Below are 16,508 nucleotides of genomic sequence, written 5' to 3'. Positions count from 1 at the left end.
GGTGAGTTATCCTTACTATATCGACAGGGTCTACGGCACCAAGGCCGACCCTTTATCGGATTGTAATCCGGGTATCGTTGTTATGTTATTGCTTGCTATGTTTGCATCCTGGTAGTTAGGATGACATTTGTTAGAGACCTGGTTAAGGTCGGTATCCTGACATATAGGATGATGATATGTTAGTGACCGGTTAGGTCGGTATCCTGGTTAGTATGATGTTATGTTATGTGATCTGCTAGATCGGTTTGATTGAATGTGAATTGTTAGATGATTGAATGTTTATGTGCTCATGGTTGTTGAAGTGGGGTTGGGTTGAGGCGGGTCCTGCTTTGTGCTGTAGGCCAATATACCCAGGGCGGACCGGTTATCCCGAAGGCCCAGCGAGCGGTCCGGATAGGCTGTAGGCCCCAAGAGGGCGGACCAGACATACCGAGGCTCAAAGAGTGGACCAGGTCGACTGAAGGCCTGGTGCGGGCATAACAGTCATACTGTAGACTCAGAGAGTGGACCAGGTGGATTGAAGGCCCGGTGCGGGCGGACCAATCACACTGTAGACTCGATGTACATGGCTAGACTCGGAGGGTGGACCAAGTGGACTGTAGGCCGGTGCGACGGACCAGTCACACTGTAGACCCGAAGTGCATGGTTGTTCTGTATCGGTTATATGTTATTGTTATGTTTGTATGACGTTGGTATTTTGGGGGTATCTCACTAAGCTTTCGGGCTTACAGTTGTGGTTTAAATGTTTCAGGTACTTCAGGATTGTGGCAAGGCAAAGACATGATCGTACCGTTCCTCGGGTTTTATGTGTTTACGATGTGGTTTCTGGGAAATACTCTGATAATAAATGTATTGAAAACCTTTTTGTAATAACTTTATGAAGTTGGGTTGTTTTTGAAAAGTTTAAATTGGTTGGAATTTTTTAGAGTGTTACAAATATAAATTAAAAAAAAACTAAAAAAAATAAAGTATATGTGTTTTTTTAGGCTAGAAGATGTTTGAAGATGTTAGAAGACTCTGTTCCACATCTGCGCCAAGAAGAGGGCGCGCAAACATTTTTAGGTCTGCAGTCTTCAAAAAAACAAACAGTCTACGAAGACTAATGTCTGCGCGTGGTCTGCACCGCGCAGACATAAAAGGCTAGGAAGATCTGCGGACAAAAAACAAACACCACCTAAGTCATGTGGGCTAGGAGTGCATTGACAGGGCAACAAACAATTGTAATATATGTGGAAAAAGGTACGGCATAGATTGCGGTCACTCTATACGAACCCATCCCATATTAGGCCCGTATCATGCCATAAGCCTAAATGTAAAACTCATTTCCAAAAGTCAGTTTGTAGGAGAAGGGACACCTAGACTTATAAGACACCAACTTATAGTACTTTTAGCCGATGTGGGATCAATAACAATATCCCATGCTTTGAAGAGCCAACGTACTCGGTCGCCTATGATACTAGGACAAATAGGTCAAAAATGGGTTTGTGCCGCAGGTGTTGAACGGTTGGTCACGGTTGACACCCCTTTCGGTCCAAGCAACCACTACAAGTGTTGGCACCACGAAAGATGGGGACGGCTCTGATACCAAATGATATGGACTCATCCCATACTAGACCTGTATTATGTCATAAACCCAAGTGTAAAACTCATTCCCAAAAACCAACTTATAGAAGGGGACTCCTAGACTTATAAGTCACCAACTTATAGTACTTTCAGCCGATATGAAATTTTAACACACTTCCCGCGAGTCTTAGTTCCCAAACCAACACCGTGCAAGTTTTCTTGATTTCGATCCGATTTTTGGACCATCCTTATCCCTAGACTATCATTTTTTTCCTTTCCTTTTTGCCATTTGTTTTTCAAAAGGAATAATTGTTTATTTCCAAACGTGCAAAGTCGCAATAAATAATTTTATGGGTTAACGCATGCAATCTGTCAATGGTGCCGTCGATTTTAAATTTTGAAATGAGATTAAAAAATACTGTTTATGTCGTTTGAAATATTTAGTATTTTATTTCATGTATAGTTTAGTAAAAATATTACAATATTCAACGTCAAACCTAAAAGAAACACGTGAACCAAAATTATTTTGCTAATTCTAAGTTATAATTATTAATAAGTTAAAATGTGATTGAAACTTACCAAAAAAGTTACTTTCTTTCAATAATCCAAAATCTAGTGCGTTGCATAGTTTCTAAAAGAATAAAGGTCGATGGTTTAAGTCTCGTCGTTGACATATGTGTAATAGGTGTTGTTAGCTTATGACTTGATTAGATTTGCCGGTTAAAAAAAAGGTTAATATTTAGAATTTAGATAATAATATATTATTTTATCATAAAATTTATAAAAAAAAAAAAAGTAAAGTTCAATATAAAAATTATAAATGTACAAAATATTTTCATATACAGTATTTTTCACATAATGTTCAAATCATAATGATTCCAAAAAAAACCCCGAAGCATCATAGTTTAGAAGTATCTTTTTATTAAGAAACAACAAAAAGATGACAAGGTTTTTTTTTTTTTTTTTTTTTTTTTTTTTTTTTTTTTTTTAAATATAACCGGAAGAGGAAGGAGAAATGACTAGTAGCTTCTTAATAACAATATAAGTATATTTGACAATTGAAATGTTTGGCGATAAGGTCTTTTTTTATTTTTTTATTTTTAACTTCTAAAAAGGTGATTTAATAATAAAAGAAATCTTAGATGAATATGAGCTTTAAGATTTTTGTTTAAAAAAAAACTGAAATCTAAAAACTATTTCATATAACATATATTAAAAAACTATTTGATATTTTTAATCAATTTCCAAAATTATCGTTTATTTATTATGTTTCACATTCAGCAGTTTTTTTAATCAATTTCTACACATGCCTTTTTATATGTTTCACATTTAGGTACTATTTGTTTTTTTGTAAAAAAACCTATTCAGACTTCTTATTGGTGCGCAACACAACACACGTGCAACACTTTTCATCTCGTAGTTATTTGTTTTTTAGATGTCTTCGAAGTAAAAAATCTATGTGAGTGTTATGTTTGGGGCAACATTTGTTAAAATCTTGTTTCTCCTTGATGAATCTTGATTATATATTGTTGAAATCTTATGTCAACTTTTTTTTTTCTTCGTTTTTTTGGTTTATTCTTGCCAATGATTGTTTTCCTTGTTGGTTTCACATTTTTTTTGTTTATTTTTACTAAATGATTTTTTTTTTCATTTTTTATATTAAATAATGATAAATTTTTTGCTGAAATATATTATTTTTTTGTTGAATATCATTATTTTTTGCTGAAAATCATAAATTCTTGCTGAAATGTCATATGTTATTAAATTTTTGGCATTAAAAAACTATTTTTGTTATATAAAATCAGTTTATTTTATTTATTTTTTAATATTCACATCAACATGCAAAATTTAAAAAACAAACATGCTTTTTATTATAGTCTGTAACCGTTTGATCAATCTATTTGGTTGTAGCGGACTGCAGAGGTGATCCACAATCTTCATTAATTTTTGTTTCAAAAAAACAAACAACACTTTAGCTTTTAAACAATGTCATTTTATATAATTTTACATATTGTAAAAGCTTTTATTTATTTGTGTCAAACATTTGTATAACAAATAAAATTATAGTTTTCAAGATCCAACTTTTAGCTGCTAGCTAGTAACTAGTTTTTGCCAAGCATGGCTAATATCAATTTTTTTAATATAGAATTTTACATTGTATTGTTATTAAATAAATAAGACATAAATTAAATATTTATCATTAATTAGTGAGAAAAAAGAAAAAAGTTGGAGACGCTCCTCCATAGTACGGGTGGAAAATGAGGTGTGCCGTGAAGCAAGGAAACATGTTACATAGTGCCAAATGAAGTTATAGTTGGGACCTTTGATTTTACATTTTTACCACATCATTTTGCCTTTTTTTATGCATAAAATAAACTTTACAATCCATCATTGCAATTTCTTTTTACCACTTCCTATATAGTGTCAGTGCCAAAATGAATAGGTCAGCTGTTTATTTATCATGATAAAGATTGTGAATTTTTATTTATTTATTTCTTTTGAAATAGGGTTGGTTAAATTAATGAGTTTTGGAGGTTGTGTGGATTAAATCCTAAAACAGTGGCACTCAAGCACCAAAAGATCATTCCGTGTAGGTTTGTGTTTTCTTTTTATTTTTTTGATGTTGGATGTGGTTAGTGGAAGCAATTTTCATTAGGGGTGTTCAAATTAGATATCTGAAATTTCAAATATGAATTTATTTTTGTATATAAGTGTCAAGTATTCTTCTGCATATAAGAATGTGATTGGCAATGAATGTTTGGTGTATGGGTGTACTCGTCTTGTTGTTTATGTCTTGTGTATTTGGAGGCAAGTGGTGATTGATCTTACAAGGTTGTGCTATCGAAAGTCTTCAGGGGATCTTTCATCTTTGAACAATAATCTTCTTTTTTGGTGCTGTTTTCTTGTGGTTATATTGTCTATCTTCTTGAGTTTTATGTTTTGATGGTTGATCAAGGATTCCATGGAAAACCTAACGACAAGCAAAATAAGATAGAGTATGATGATTGTGATGAAGATGCTCAATGTGTTAAAGAACTGAAAGAGTTTTATAAAAATGTTGGCAAATTGGTCTATGCAAAGTAAGGCAGAGTATGAGGATTATTTTCTATTTATATTAAAAATGTTAATATCTTTATAACCTTAAAAACAATAAAATTTGATCACAAAAAATGAATTGATTTGAGTGTATATTAGGAGGTTTTAGCTTTTATTTTAAACAAGAAAAAAAATCTATTTCAAAAGCTACTTCAAATAGTTTTTGGTGACTTTTAATTTTTTATTTTAAAAATTTACTAGACTAACTAAAAATCTTAATGACTTATCCATTTTTAGCAAAAAAAAAAATAAAAAATACTCACTTGTTCCAAAATAGTCAAATAGTGTTTGACTATGGTCAATGACCATTTTAGAAGTTTGACTTTTCGGGCAATGAGCTATTCTCTTCGTGGACCCGTCTACTCTTTCAGGGCCTATCGACCTAAAATATATATATAGACCTGACAATTAGTGTATTCGTGTCAGCCACGAATTTGACACGATACGATTACACGATGAGAAATAAACTTTATCTCAATTTTTAAGATATATTCGTGTCGTGTCGTGTCTCTCACTGATTCGTGTCTTTGTGTCTGAAATTGTCAGGTATATATATATATATATATATATATATATATATATATATATATATATATATATATATATATATATATATATATATATATTAGAATACTTCATTTAAGGGGTGTTTGAGATTGCTTTTTAGCCTAAAAAGTCATTTTCAACAAAATGACTTTTTGTTTTATAACTTTTTGCAAAAAAAAGTTTTAAAATATGTTTGAATTATCTTTTGAGGGAGCAAAGGCTAAAAAGCCAAAAATCACAATTTATAGCTTTTAAAATCACTCATTTTTTTTCTTGCCAAAAAGTCAATTCTAAAAGGACTTTTAGAATTGTCAAACACTTTTTCAAGCTTTTAACTTTTTGGAAAAGCTAAAAGTTTAAAAAGTCTTTTTTAAAAAATAATCCCAAACACCCTCTTAACCTACTTTTTTCTTGGAGACGGCTACTACTTTCTTTCAATGGATGCTTCAAAGAACAATGATGTATATGTCGTTTTTGGCTGAAATTTTACCCTATTATTGATTAGAAGCAGTTTTTATACATATAGTTTCTTTTTTTTTTTTTCGAAAAAAATGAAACCGTAGGTTTTATACAAAACCTACGGTGTACAAGTCTATAATGCACAAATTGTGCATTGTGTACTGGTACATTGTATAGGTTTCTCCCTAAAACCGTACTTTTTTTACATACGGTTAGGAAGACCGTAGGCCATCGAGAACGTACTGTAGGTTTGTAAAAACCTACGGTTTTGATTTCCAAAAATGAAAAAAAAAGTGTACTTAAACCGAAAACCGTAGGTGAAAGGGCGAAAGAGTAGACAATCCTAGTCGTCTACGGTTTTGGTAGCTATTTTGGGACAATTGCTAATTTTTGGCTAGAAATGGGTTAGTGTTTTTGGCTAGTTTAGTAATTTTCTTTTTTTATTTTTATCTAATTTTACAAGGTTAAAAACTAACATCTAGTTTGGCCAAACAGTGTTGTACAAGTAAAAGATATAACGTCCATCTTCCGGCTACCGGCTATTTTTTTTTCCAAACACGGCCTATGTATAATTGCAAAATCAATGAAAATAAATTTGATAAATGAAAAACTATGTTATAAAAATAATCTTTAATCGAATAAAAATATACTCCCAAGTGAATACGCATAACGGCATAAACATATTTTATGTGTGAATAAGAATATGTGTATTTTAAATAGTAAAAAAGTATCTATCACATAGTTTTGTTTACAAAAGTAAAAGCCGAATGCCATTAAATATTAAAATAGAATTATCATAAAGAAAACACTTTCATTAATTTTTGAAAATAATACAAAATTTATTAAAGCTTTGATTTTAGTGTGATTGCTACATACCAGATGATGCCTACTTCTATGAATGGTTGACACATAAGAAGTAAAAATGAAAGAAAATAAGAAATTTGTTTTTTATTTGTTGTATCGTGAGGAATATTTATATGGCATGTTGAGTTTTCCGATTTTAAAAAGAAAAAATAGTTAATTTTTGTTAAACACGTGGATACGGAATTAAACACGTGGGACCTTCCGAAAAATACTTAGGCCCGTAATTTGTTATGAGTTTGGTTGACATGAAATAAAGTTTGTAGTTTGGTTTGCAAAATTTGTTAAAGTAGTTGAAAAGCAAGTTATATAATTATAAGACAAAAAATATAATTTTTTGATTTTTTTTGACTTGTTATTATTCATATGAGTATTTTTGTCATTTTGTAACCATCTAGACTTGTTTAAAAGGTGATAATTAAAAGCTTCATATTCTTTGAAGAAGAGATAAGCATCAACAAATCTATTGAGCCGAGTAAATACAAAAGTGTTGTTTGTTTTGAAAGTGGTTAAATGTCTTTTGTCTTTTTCTATGTTTGCGTAAGAGATAAGCATCTAGACTTGAAGAAGAGATAAGCATCAACAAATCTATTGAGCCGAGTAAATACAAAAGTGTTGTTTGTTTTGAAAGTGGTTAAATGTCTTTTGTCTTTTTCTATGTTTGCGTAAGAAGACGTGCACTTGAGAAACTTCTACCTGCCAGAAGGAAAAAATGCTCAAAAAGTAATTTTTTAGAAAAACAAACCATGCCAAAGAGAAGATGTCCTTCCTCCCAACTATTGATAAATGATTTGACTTAACTTGATAGTATAATACTCTTGATTGCTAAATTCCTAGTATATGTATGTTGTTGCATCCATGAAACATATCATTTAGAATGGGTTAACTTAAGTGTTCTCGGACCCTTTTGAGATTAACTCCCATTTCGTTGGTGTCACTTTTTTATTATTATTATTATGTATGACATGTTTGCCTGTATGGAAATTAAGATTAAAGATTCATGATGGACTTAGCAAACATATTCAATGGTTTACATGCCTCAGAATGTGAGGCTTATCGATTGGGTATATAAATGAGTTTTGGGGGAGTGATTCTACCAACTTTTTTATACAATTATACCATTTTGACCCATATTATAAAACGATTTGTTTAAGGTATAGAAAACTTAGATTGAAAACTAGAAGCATGTGCATTGCATAATTTGTTTTGGTTTTCATTGATACTATGTTGGCCCATATCATACTTTAATACTTGTATTGGAGATGCTTGGTTTATAAAGGAAAATATTTAAAATTCCTTAACAATCTTATTGAAAGGTGTAAGCATGTGCAACTCGCAGAAAATGTCGACAAATAGAAGTAAAATCTCACTTGTAATTTTGAGATTTTCTCTGTTTACTCTCTAAAGAAATATTATCAATATAGTTATTTTCTTTCTTCATGGTTACTCTGTCGCATCATCATCTAAATCTCCATATAATGAAAAAATCCATTTGATTTATCACCCAAATTTCTCTTAAAAAAAATCTAACAATCAGTGGCTTTGATGTATATGCAAAATAATCAAAGTAAAACTACTCATTAGAGAACGAATCAATATGGGTTTGATTAAATCAAAGATTTGAGCCATGGCTTTGTTGGAATCAATCCTCATGTCACCTTAGAAAATTTCTTTTTCAATCAACCGATTCTGATTTTTTTAAAACTCATACAATAAATCACAACTTAAATAAGGATTGGAAGAGCAATTAAGGCATTTAATGAAATGGGATGCTAAATCGATTGGTAATTGGTAATATTGTAATGTAATGTAATGTAATACGGGACTAAAGTGAAATGAAAGTTCTTAGAAAAGGGAAAAATGTAATTTTGTTTTCTAAAAGGGACAAACCTGCAAATGATAATAACGATGGCGGATGTGTGTAGATCGCTCCAGATTTCAAAGATTCCAAGTAACATAAACAAAAAGGATCACTCCACAGCCAAGCAACACAAACGCTTCTAGATTTCCGATACTCTTTCTCCACACGATAATCAAAAAAACGCCCACCGCCGGCAAGTTTCCGGCGGCTCAGATGACCCAAACAGGTCCCCGGAGAATCCAGAACTCCGGCCTGGAGGAAGAATCGCAGGAACAATCCCAATCTTCTTCAACAGGTATGCGACTCATTGTTCCCTTGCAAGGAATAGTTCAAGGTCGAGGTGGCTTAATTTTAGGTTCAGTAATTCCTTGTGCTATGTTCTACTTCCTCCAATTCTACCTCAAACGACGCCGTTCACCGCCGAACCCGCGGCAAGAGCAGACCTCGAACCCTCCGTCGCCGACTCCTTCGTCGTCTAATCCACCGGAGCTGTCTAGGTCAGCTTCCCGCTCTAATCTGTTGTCTCGTGGCTCAATTGTTAGGCCTCATGTGTCTGCTAGGGTTCATTCTATTGCGAAATCGAACGCTTCTCCTTATTACATTGGGTTGGATAGAGCTTCTGAAGATCCTTACGACAGAGTGAATAATCCCAACGGTGTTATTCAGCTCGGATTGGCAGAAAACCGGGTATAATTTAATAATTTATGCATCTGAGTGTGTTTCAATCATATCTGCTAATCCTGCTACGATCATTTATCTTTTTAGCTTTTGAATCATAATTGATTGTACGTTTTCCGATTGCAGCTGACACTTGATTTGATTGAAAATTGGATCACTGAGAAATTGAACGATTCTATACTTGGAGCAGAAGGTTTGAGTGTTAGTGGCATTGCTACCTACCAATCATTTGATGGAATAATGGAGTTAAAAGTGGTAAACTATCTCTACTTCTTATGGATTCTGTCATTTCCAAATTCGAGAGAATCTCAATCTTCCTTCTCACATGCTACCATTTTCTTCCCTCTTTAAGGCCATGGCTGGATTCATGTCACAAGTTGTGGGAAAAACAGTGTCATTTGATCCATCACAAATTGTGTTAACTTCTGGTGCAACTGCTGCTATTGAGATACTTTGCTTTGCTTTAGCTGACCAAGGAAATGCATTTCTTATACCTGCTCCATACTACCCCGGGTAAGTTTGATTCATTTCATCACACAATTTCAAGCTCTATATTGTTATTATAAGTTCATAACTCGTATATCATATAACTCAAAATCAAAACCTCAGATTTGACAGAGACATGAAATGGAGAACAGGAGTAGACCTAATACCTGTCCATTGTAGAAGCTCAGATAACTTCACTTTAACCATTCCTGCACTCGATCAAGCTTTCAATCAAGCAAGAAAACGAGGTCAAAAAGTCAGAGGAATCCTTTTATCAAACCCATCAAACCCAATTGGAACCCTAATGACCCGTGAAACCCTTTTCAATCTCCTCGATTTTGCCCGTGAAAAGAACATCCATATCATATCAGACGAATTATTTGCAGCCTCAACTTTTGGAGAAGATGAATTCATAAGCATGGCAGAAGTTCTAGACTCACAAGAAGATCCTGACAAAGATCGGGTCCATATTGTATACGGATTATCCAAAGATTTAGCCCTACCCGGGTTTCGGGTCGGAGTTATATATTCATATAACGAAACCGTATTAGCTGTTTCCAAAAAGATGACAAGATTCTCTCCAATTTCAGCTCCTACACAACGGTTAGTAACTTCTATGCTTTGTGATTTGAATTTTATAAAAGAATATATAAAAAAGAATCTAGAAAGGTTAAGGGGTATGTATGAGTTGTTTGTTGGAGGTTTGAAGGAATTAGGGATTGATTGTGTGAAAAGTAGTGGGGGGTTGTATTGTTGGGTTGATATGAGTGGACTAATTCGCCCTTATAATGAGAAAGGGGAATTGGATTTATGGGAAAAGATGTTGAATTTAGGTAAGATTAACCCTACCCCTGGTTCTTGTTGCCATTGTATTGAACCAGGGTGGTTTAGGTTTTGTTTTACTACTTTAGAGAAAGAAGATGTTAGTGTAGTTATGGAAAGGATTCGTGGAGTTGTTGAAACTTGTAAATAGTTTTCTTGAATATTGATTGAATGGAATTGTGATGTTAGTGTTTAAAGGAAAAGATTGTTAGGTTTTTCGTTTTTGTGTAATGTTAGTTGATTTGAGGAGAAAGATAGTGATTTTTTAAATGTAGGGAATAGTAGCACAAGATTAATATTTGATTTTGTCCATATGGTTTCATTTTGTGTAATGCTTTTTGTCCCTTTGAGTAATTTTTTTTGTACTTTTTGTTCTTGTGGCTAAAGAAAAAAGTTTTTATTATCTTAGATGAGAAATTGTAAGATTCATTTGGGGGTTATCAAGAATAATGAATAGGACATGTATATCATAATGATAATAATAAATGTTAATTATAAATATAAAATAAGGGTAAAATAGTAATTTTAATATACTCACCGATACCAATTAAAAGAAAAATGAGATGCATAGAGTTTCTATGTCTGTCTCAGGTATAAATAACTGTTATTTGGTTTTTTGGACCATTCATTTGTATTTTATAAACCAAAATAAATCCGTAATTTTAAGCAATATCAATCCCAAAAATCGAATATTCAGATGTAGAAAGTGGACAATTCAGTTTTATCCAAATAGTAAAAATTCTTAGTCGTGATTTCGTACGAGATGGACTATTATGGACATTGCTAAATTGTCGTTTAAGAAACATGTTTGTTTCATAATCTTTATGAATTGCATTGTCTGCTCTCTAAGGTAACTATTGTGTATTATGATAATGTTAATGCATTTTATCTTTAATATGAGCTACAAAACACATTGAGATTGCTCAGATTGTTTCAAAGAAGGTATCTCGAGAACATTCTATATGCTTCATGTCCCATCTTGTTACCGATAAACTAATGTTTTGCTAAAGGTCCACCTCCAGAAGTACTTTTTGAAGACTTTTGCTACTGTAAACTTTCCTCTTTGACTACAATAGAGTAACAGATAATGACTAAATTTTATAACTCGTAGATAACTATATTTGTTGCTATATTTAGCCAAACAGTCGTCTTTTTTTTTTTCTACAAAAATCCTCTAACTTACAAAATGGTAAACTATTTAATAGAAAATTATAGAAATTGTCCTTACATTGAAAACAAATAATAAAAACGGTCCCTATAGTTTACATAATAGGTCCCCGTGCATAATTATTTTTACAAGAATAGTCTATATTTCAAAAAATTACATAAATGGTTGCTTCCTAATAAGAGGTTTATAGAAATGGTTCTTACGTTTCATAAAATTATAGATATGGTCCACGTTTTCACAAAAAATTAGAAATAATCCCTAAAAAGGAAAATTACAGAACTTGTCCCTAGGTTTCACAAAACTAAAAATGATATTATATATATATATATATATATATATATATATATATATATATATATATATATATATATATATATATATATACCTAGGTTATTCTATTCAAAATAATTATTGTGTTATTGTATGCATAACTGTAGACCAATCAATTTTACTTATTTTAAGAAAGTGATTAATATATATTATTGAATTAAAAATGTTATCTAATTTAATTACAAGAGTATTTTAGTCAATTAATATAGATTTAATAAAGGAAAATTGCATATTTTAAGGGATCATAGATTCTAGTAATTTTAAAAATCTTATTTTACGAATTATAGTTATTTTAATTCGGACATTCTAACATAATATGCTTATTTATTTAATTATTTACTCAAAAATATAAATATTCTTGAACCATAGATAATAAAAATATTCTTGAACCTATTTCGTGATCATGACTTTAAGAATTTCTTGTAGAATAACAAATTCTTGAACAATCAATTGAAGAATAAAAACAAAAAAATACATTATTTCTTTTGAATACAGGTAACAATTGTTAAGAATTACATTTATTGTTAAAGAACAAAACTAAAATTTCAAAACGGGAAAGAAAACATCAAAATCTAACAACGACTAATACATTCTAAAAGAATAATATGGTACGTTTCAATTTTGTGGTCCGTTCTTCAAGCATCAACTTCTGTGATTCCAATAGAATTGGAATACGTGATTCCCTTCCAATAGAATTGGAATCTCACCAATATCATCCATTGAATCATCTACATAAATATACTTGATACCTTTTCAGAATTCAACCTTGTCAAGCTCCTGCACTGTCCACATAAATGAAGTGTTAAATCAGAAAAAAAAACAAAAATTGAAATATGAATCCAAGAATGACACATGGGGCTCATGAAGAACAACTAATGAGTCGTATGGTCCATTCGAAAGTGACAAAAAACCATCTGGTGGACTTTCTAATGCCAATACAGTAAGATCAACATCTGTTTCTGCTTTCTTTTGCTTCGGCTTCTTGACTCTTGGGACAAAATGAGTTCTCCCATCTTTGGTTTCCAACTCCACTAACAAAAACAAGTAATAAACATCAGATGTATAGATATTTGATTTAAACAATTTAGATACGAAACACCAACAATATCAGCAAGATCGTTCAACCATACATGCCCAATATCATTTCTCAGTAGTTTTTTCATATGAAATTCATCAACCGAATCAATGCCTAATTAAAAAAAACAAATTTTTTTGAAAGAAATTAACAAAAGACACCATTTTAAATATTTATGTCATTCAGAAGCACTGTAATGAAAAAACAAATTGAATGGGGGAATAAAAGGGATTAAAACCCTATATGGTAATCTCAAAATCTATTGAATTTTCACAAATTAGAGACTGATTTACGTTTTTGTTGAATATGGGAACCGAGCATTGTATAATTAGAACCCAAAGTTTACGAAACACACACCTTTAAATTGAACTCCTAATTTGATACACTACTAGAAAAACATCCTTTTACGACGCGCAAATGCGCGTCAAGGAAGGCCCTGTCATAAAGAGAGACGACGCGCATTTACGACACGCAATTACATGTCGTAACCTTACGACGCGCGTGTTAATGACACACAATGCGTATCAAGAAAGCCCCTGTCAAGAAGGGTCATGTCATAAATGAAGATGACACACATTTTTGCGTATCATAATTTAAATGTTTAAAAAATATATTATTTATAGATTTACTAATTTTCAAATTAAGTAATAAATTAAAAATCTCATAATACAAAATAAAATACCATAAATAACAAAGATAATTCATTTCACTAATATGTCAAATACAAATGATTATTCCAAAAATGAGTAAATCTTATAAAAAAATGATCTCATTTATATACAATTGAACTTAAATTCACTTGTTCCATGTAAATGTTGACTCAAGTTTCCATTTTCAATGAACTCATACACCAAAAAAAGGGAGCCCTCCACACAATATCGTATAAAACGCACCTGCAAATATAAAGTCAAATGTTAAATAAATATGGCCAACTCAAAATCTTGATAAATATATTTATCAATTGAAATACTGCATACCAGGTGATGAACATGTGTTAACAGATAAAATAATATAATTATGTCTAAAACTAATATTCCAAACCTCGCCTATGATCTGCATAAATAAGTGGCAACAGTTATGGAAGAAGGCCCTTGATAAGATTTGGCTTGTTGTGGCCAGCTATACTCAAAGCCAAACAGCTGCACGCCTAACATGCTGCCCATGTTTATCAAAATTTAACAGATCATGCTAATAACTCATACATATAGAATTATAAGGAAAAAAAGAGTAGGGTTTTCCCCATTCCGTTGAATTAGACAAAACAAAATGTTTTCTTTCCATTCCAATGGAATGAAGAATTCCATTCCTCCCCTGATTCCAGCATATATAGAGATACTTACCCTGATCAATTAATTTAATCAAATATGCATAAAAATACCAATCAACCCACCAACACTTTTGTTAAATCAACACAATAACACTATTATTAAAAAACTATGACTCAAATTTTGTAAAGGAGCTGTGTTTTAAATATTGAGCATGTGAAAGGAACCAACGCTTCATGTGATTTAAGTTTGAAGCAACTCCATTATTCTCTGATGAGGAAGCATCTAGTTCTTTTGTCACATCCATTTTATCACCCGAGATACTTGTTGCAAAAAATTGTACATTTTTTTGTCATTTTTAAAACAATATTCAAATAATTTTCTGTCATGTTTTCACAAACAACATTTATCTAGATAGCACTTTATCAGTGTATCACTTAATGAGGAAAAAAAAGCAATTTGAGAAGGGAATAGCAATATATGAAAAGGAAAAAAAAATAATAATAAGTATAAGTATAAGAAACCTGCTCTAGAAATGAAATATGGAGGTAGCTCTCCTAATGCAGTTCCAAGGCCCCAAAGAATAGCTTCTACTTGTACTTGAGGCAAAATGCTGCTAAGTGGAACCTGAACACCTTGAGAGGATAAAAAAAAATGGAGGCCCAAACTCTGAACAATCCTTTTGAAGCCATGTAGGGCTTCTGTTTAACTTTATTGTATCATAAACAACACTTTTAAGATCCACACGACCACACTGCATTGCTTTTATTGTGAAGAAAGCAATGTGGGGACCCAGATATAGAACAAAAGTGTGCAGCCCAGACCCTGATCAATTAATTACAAATACAACTTAACAAAACTTCAAAAACTTTGGTTTCCAAAAAAGAACATTATAAATGAAAATGCAAGAATATAATTATCTAAAGGGAAAAATACAGAACAACACTTGTACTTTCACCATTTTATTGATTTAGCCACTGAAGAAGTATTTTTTTTATTAAATTAGCTATTGAATTATTATTATTATAATAATAAATGATAATGGGGATAAAGTTGATTGAGCTCACCAAGACCAAAGGAAGATGCAACACCAAGAGCTACCCATCACAGTCCAAACCTTGCATATTCAAGAAGCTCTTCAACATGCTACAAGAACACATGTATCACATATTCATCATTATATATTAATATATAACATATAATCATGAAAACCAAGGAACTTACAACCTCATCGATAATTTGAAGGAACTCTGAGTACGATGAATCATAGGCAATGAATTTGTTAACAAACAGAATACCCATTGAAGATCAATGTACAACTGATTTTGGGTTTTGGTTTGATTTTATGCTTTTCTTGGAAAACAACTAATAAAGATCAATAAATAGAGACCAAAAAATGGTATTTACTCAGTTTTATGGATGATCTCATGATCAATAGAAGCTTTCATTTGAGAGAACTCATATACATCATTATTTCAAATAAAACTGCATAAATATGTAGTTGTAATGGCCTAATGTAAGTAATAGGCAATAAGAAGTACCTTTCCATGTGGACCATCCACAAACAGAAACAAGAGTCCAGCTGCAACTGTGAGTGTGACAAAAAGCATAAGCCAGACAACATGTGTCAGAAGGTATACCGGTGATCTTGTTATATACTAAAGAACAGCCACTATAAAAAGCTTCAATGTTTTGAAAGGTTGTGTTATTAATGTCATATTCTCGAGTTCTTGTTTATGCTTCTCACGCAGTCCTACAATTACAAACAAGAAAACCGATTAGCCAAGGAAACAAGGCATCCACTCACCATTACAAAAATATAAACCCAAAATTGGAAAAAAAATCCAAATGGTAAAATGAGAACTTCCATAATTAAGGTTGTGTTTGTTACACGAGACAAAAAAGATTACAATTTTATCCAATTGACATCAGTCCACTCAATGCACACTAGACACAGAGCAATGCCATTGTGTTGTGTCATGTCTTATGTATATAGACATAGACTATAGAGAGATGATAAATTTTTTCATAAGAAAAGAGTGAGGTGATCTTATTAGATCAATTATACACACACACACATAAAGAGAAAGAGAGGGATATAGGAATAAACACAACCATGGTTCCATTGTGTTAGTTTGATATTATTACATTGTCATATCAGCTTCATGTAAACTCGAGTAACCTAGAGCAAGTTATCCAACAAACTCATTTCACATCTTCAATGACATTTAATCAATATTGTTTCGATTTACCAAATTAAGTAGGTAAAACTTTCTTAGTCTGAAAAAAGAAACAGTA

General features: G+C 31.8%; 1 protein-coding gene and 1 pseudogene across 1 annotated transcript; one reads left to right on the top strand and one right to left on the bottom strand.

Moving 5' to 3' along the window:
• Positions 1-8,483: 8,483 nt before the first annotated feature.
• On the top strand, positions 8,484-10,694 carry LOC145074068 (putative aminotransferase ACS12). Its single transcript, XM_079020504.1, has 4 exons — positions 8,484-9,073; positions 9,191-9,319; positions 9,417-9,577; positions 9,674-10,694. Exons 1-4 carry the CDS (start codon positions 8,600-8,602, stop codon positions 10,521-10,523), a joined length of 1,614 nt encoding a protein of 537 aa, XP_078876630.1. The 5' UTR covers positions 8,484-8,599; the 3' UTR covers positions 10,524-10,694.
• Positions 10,695-12,623: 1,929 nt separating this feature from the next.
• LOC145075809 (vacuole membrane protein KMS1-like) lies at positions 12,624-16,191 on the bottom strand (annotated as a pseudogene).
• Between the last annotated feature and the right edge of the window lie 317 nt (positions 16,192-16,508).

Source organism: Lactuca serriola, chromosome 9 (assembly GCF_051521515.1).
Source record: "Lactuca serriola cultivar US96UC23 chromosome 9, Lser_US96UC23_V15, whole genome shotgun sequence".
Lineage (NCBI taxonomy): Eukaryota > Viridiplantae > Streptophyta > Magnoliopsida > Asterales > Asteraceae > Lactuca > Lactuca serriola.
Note: the sequence above shows the minus strand (reverse complement) of the source record. Positions and strands in the feature narration are given on the sequence as shown.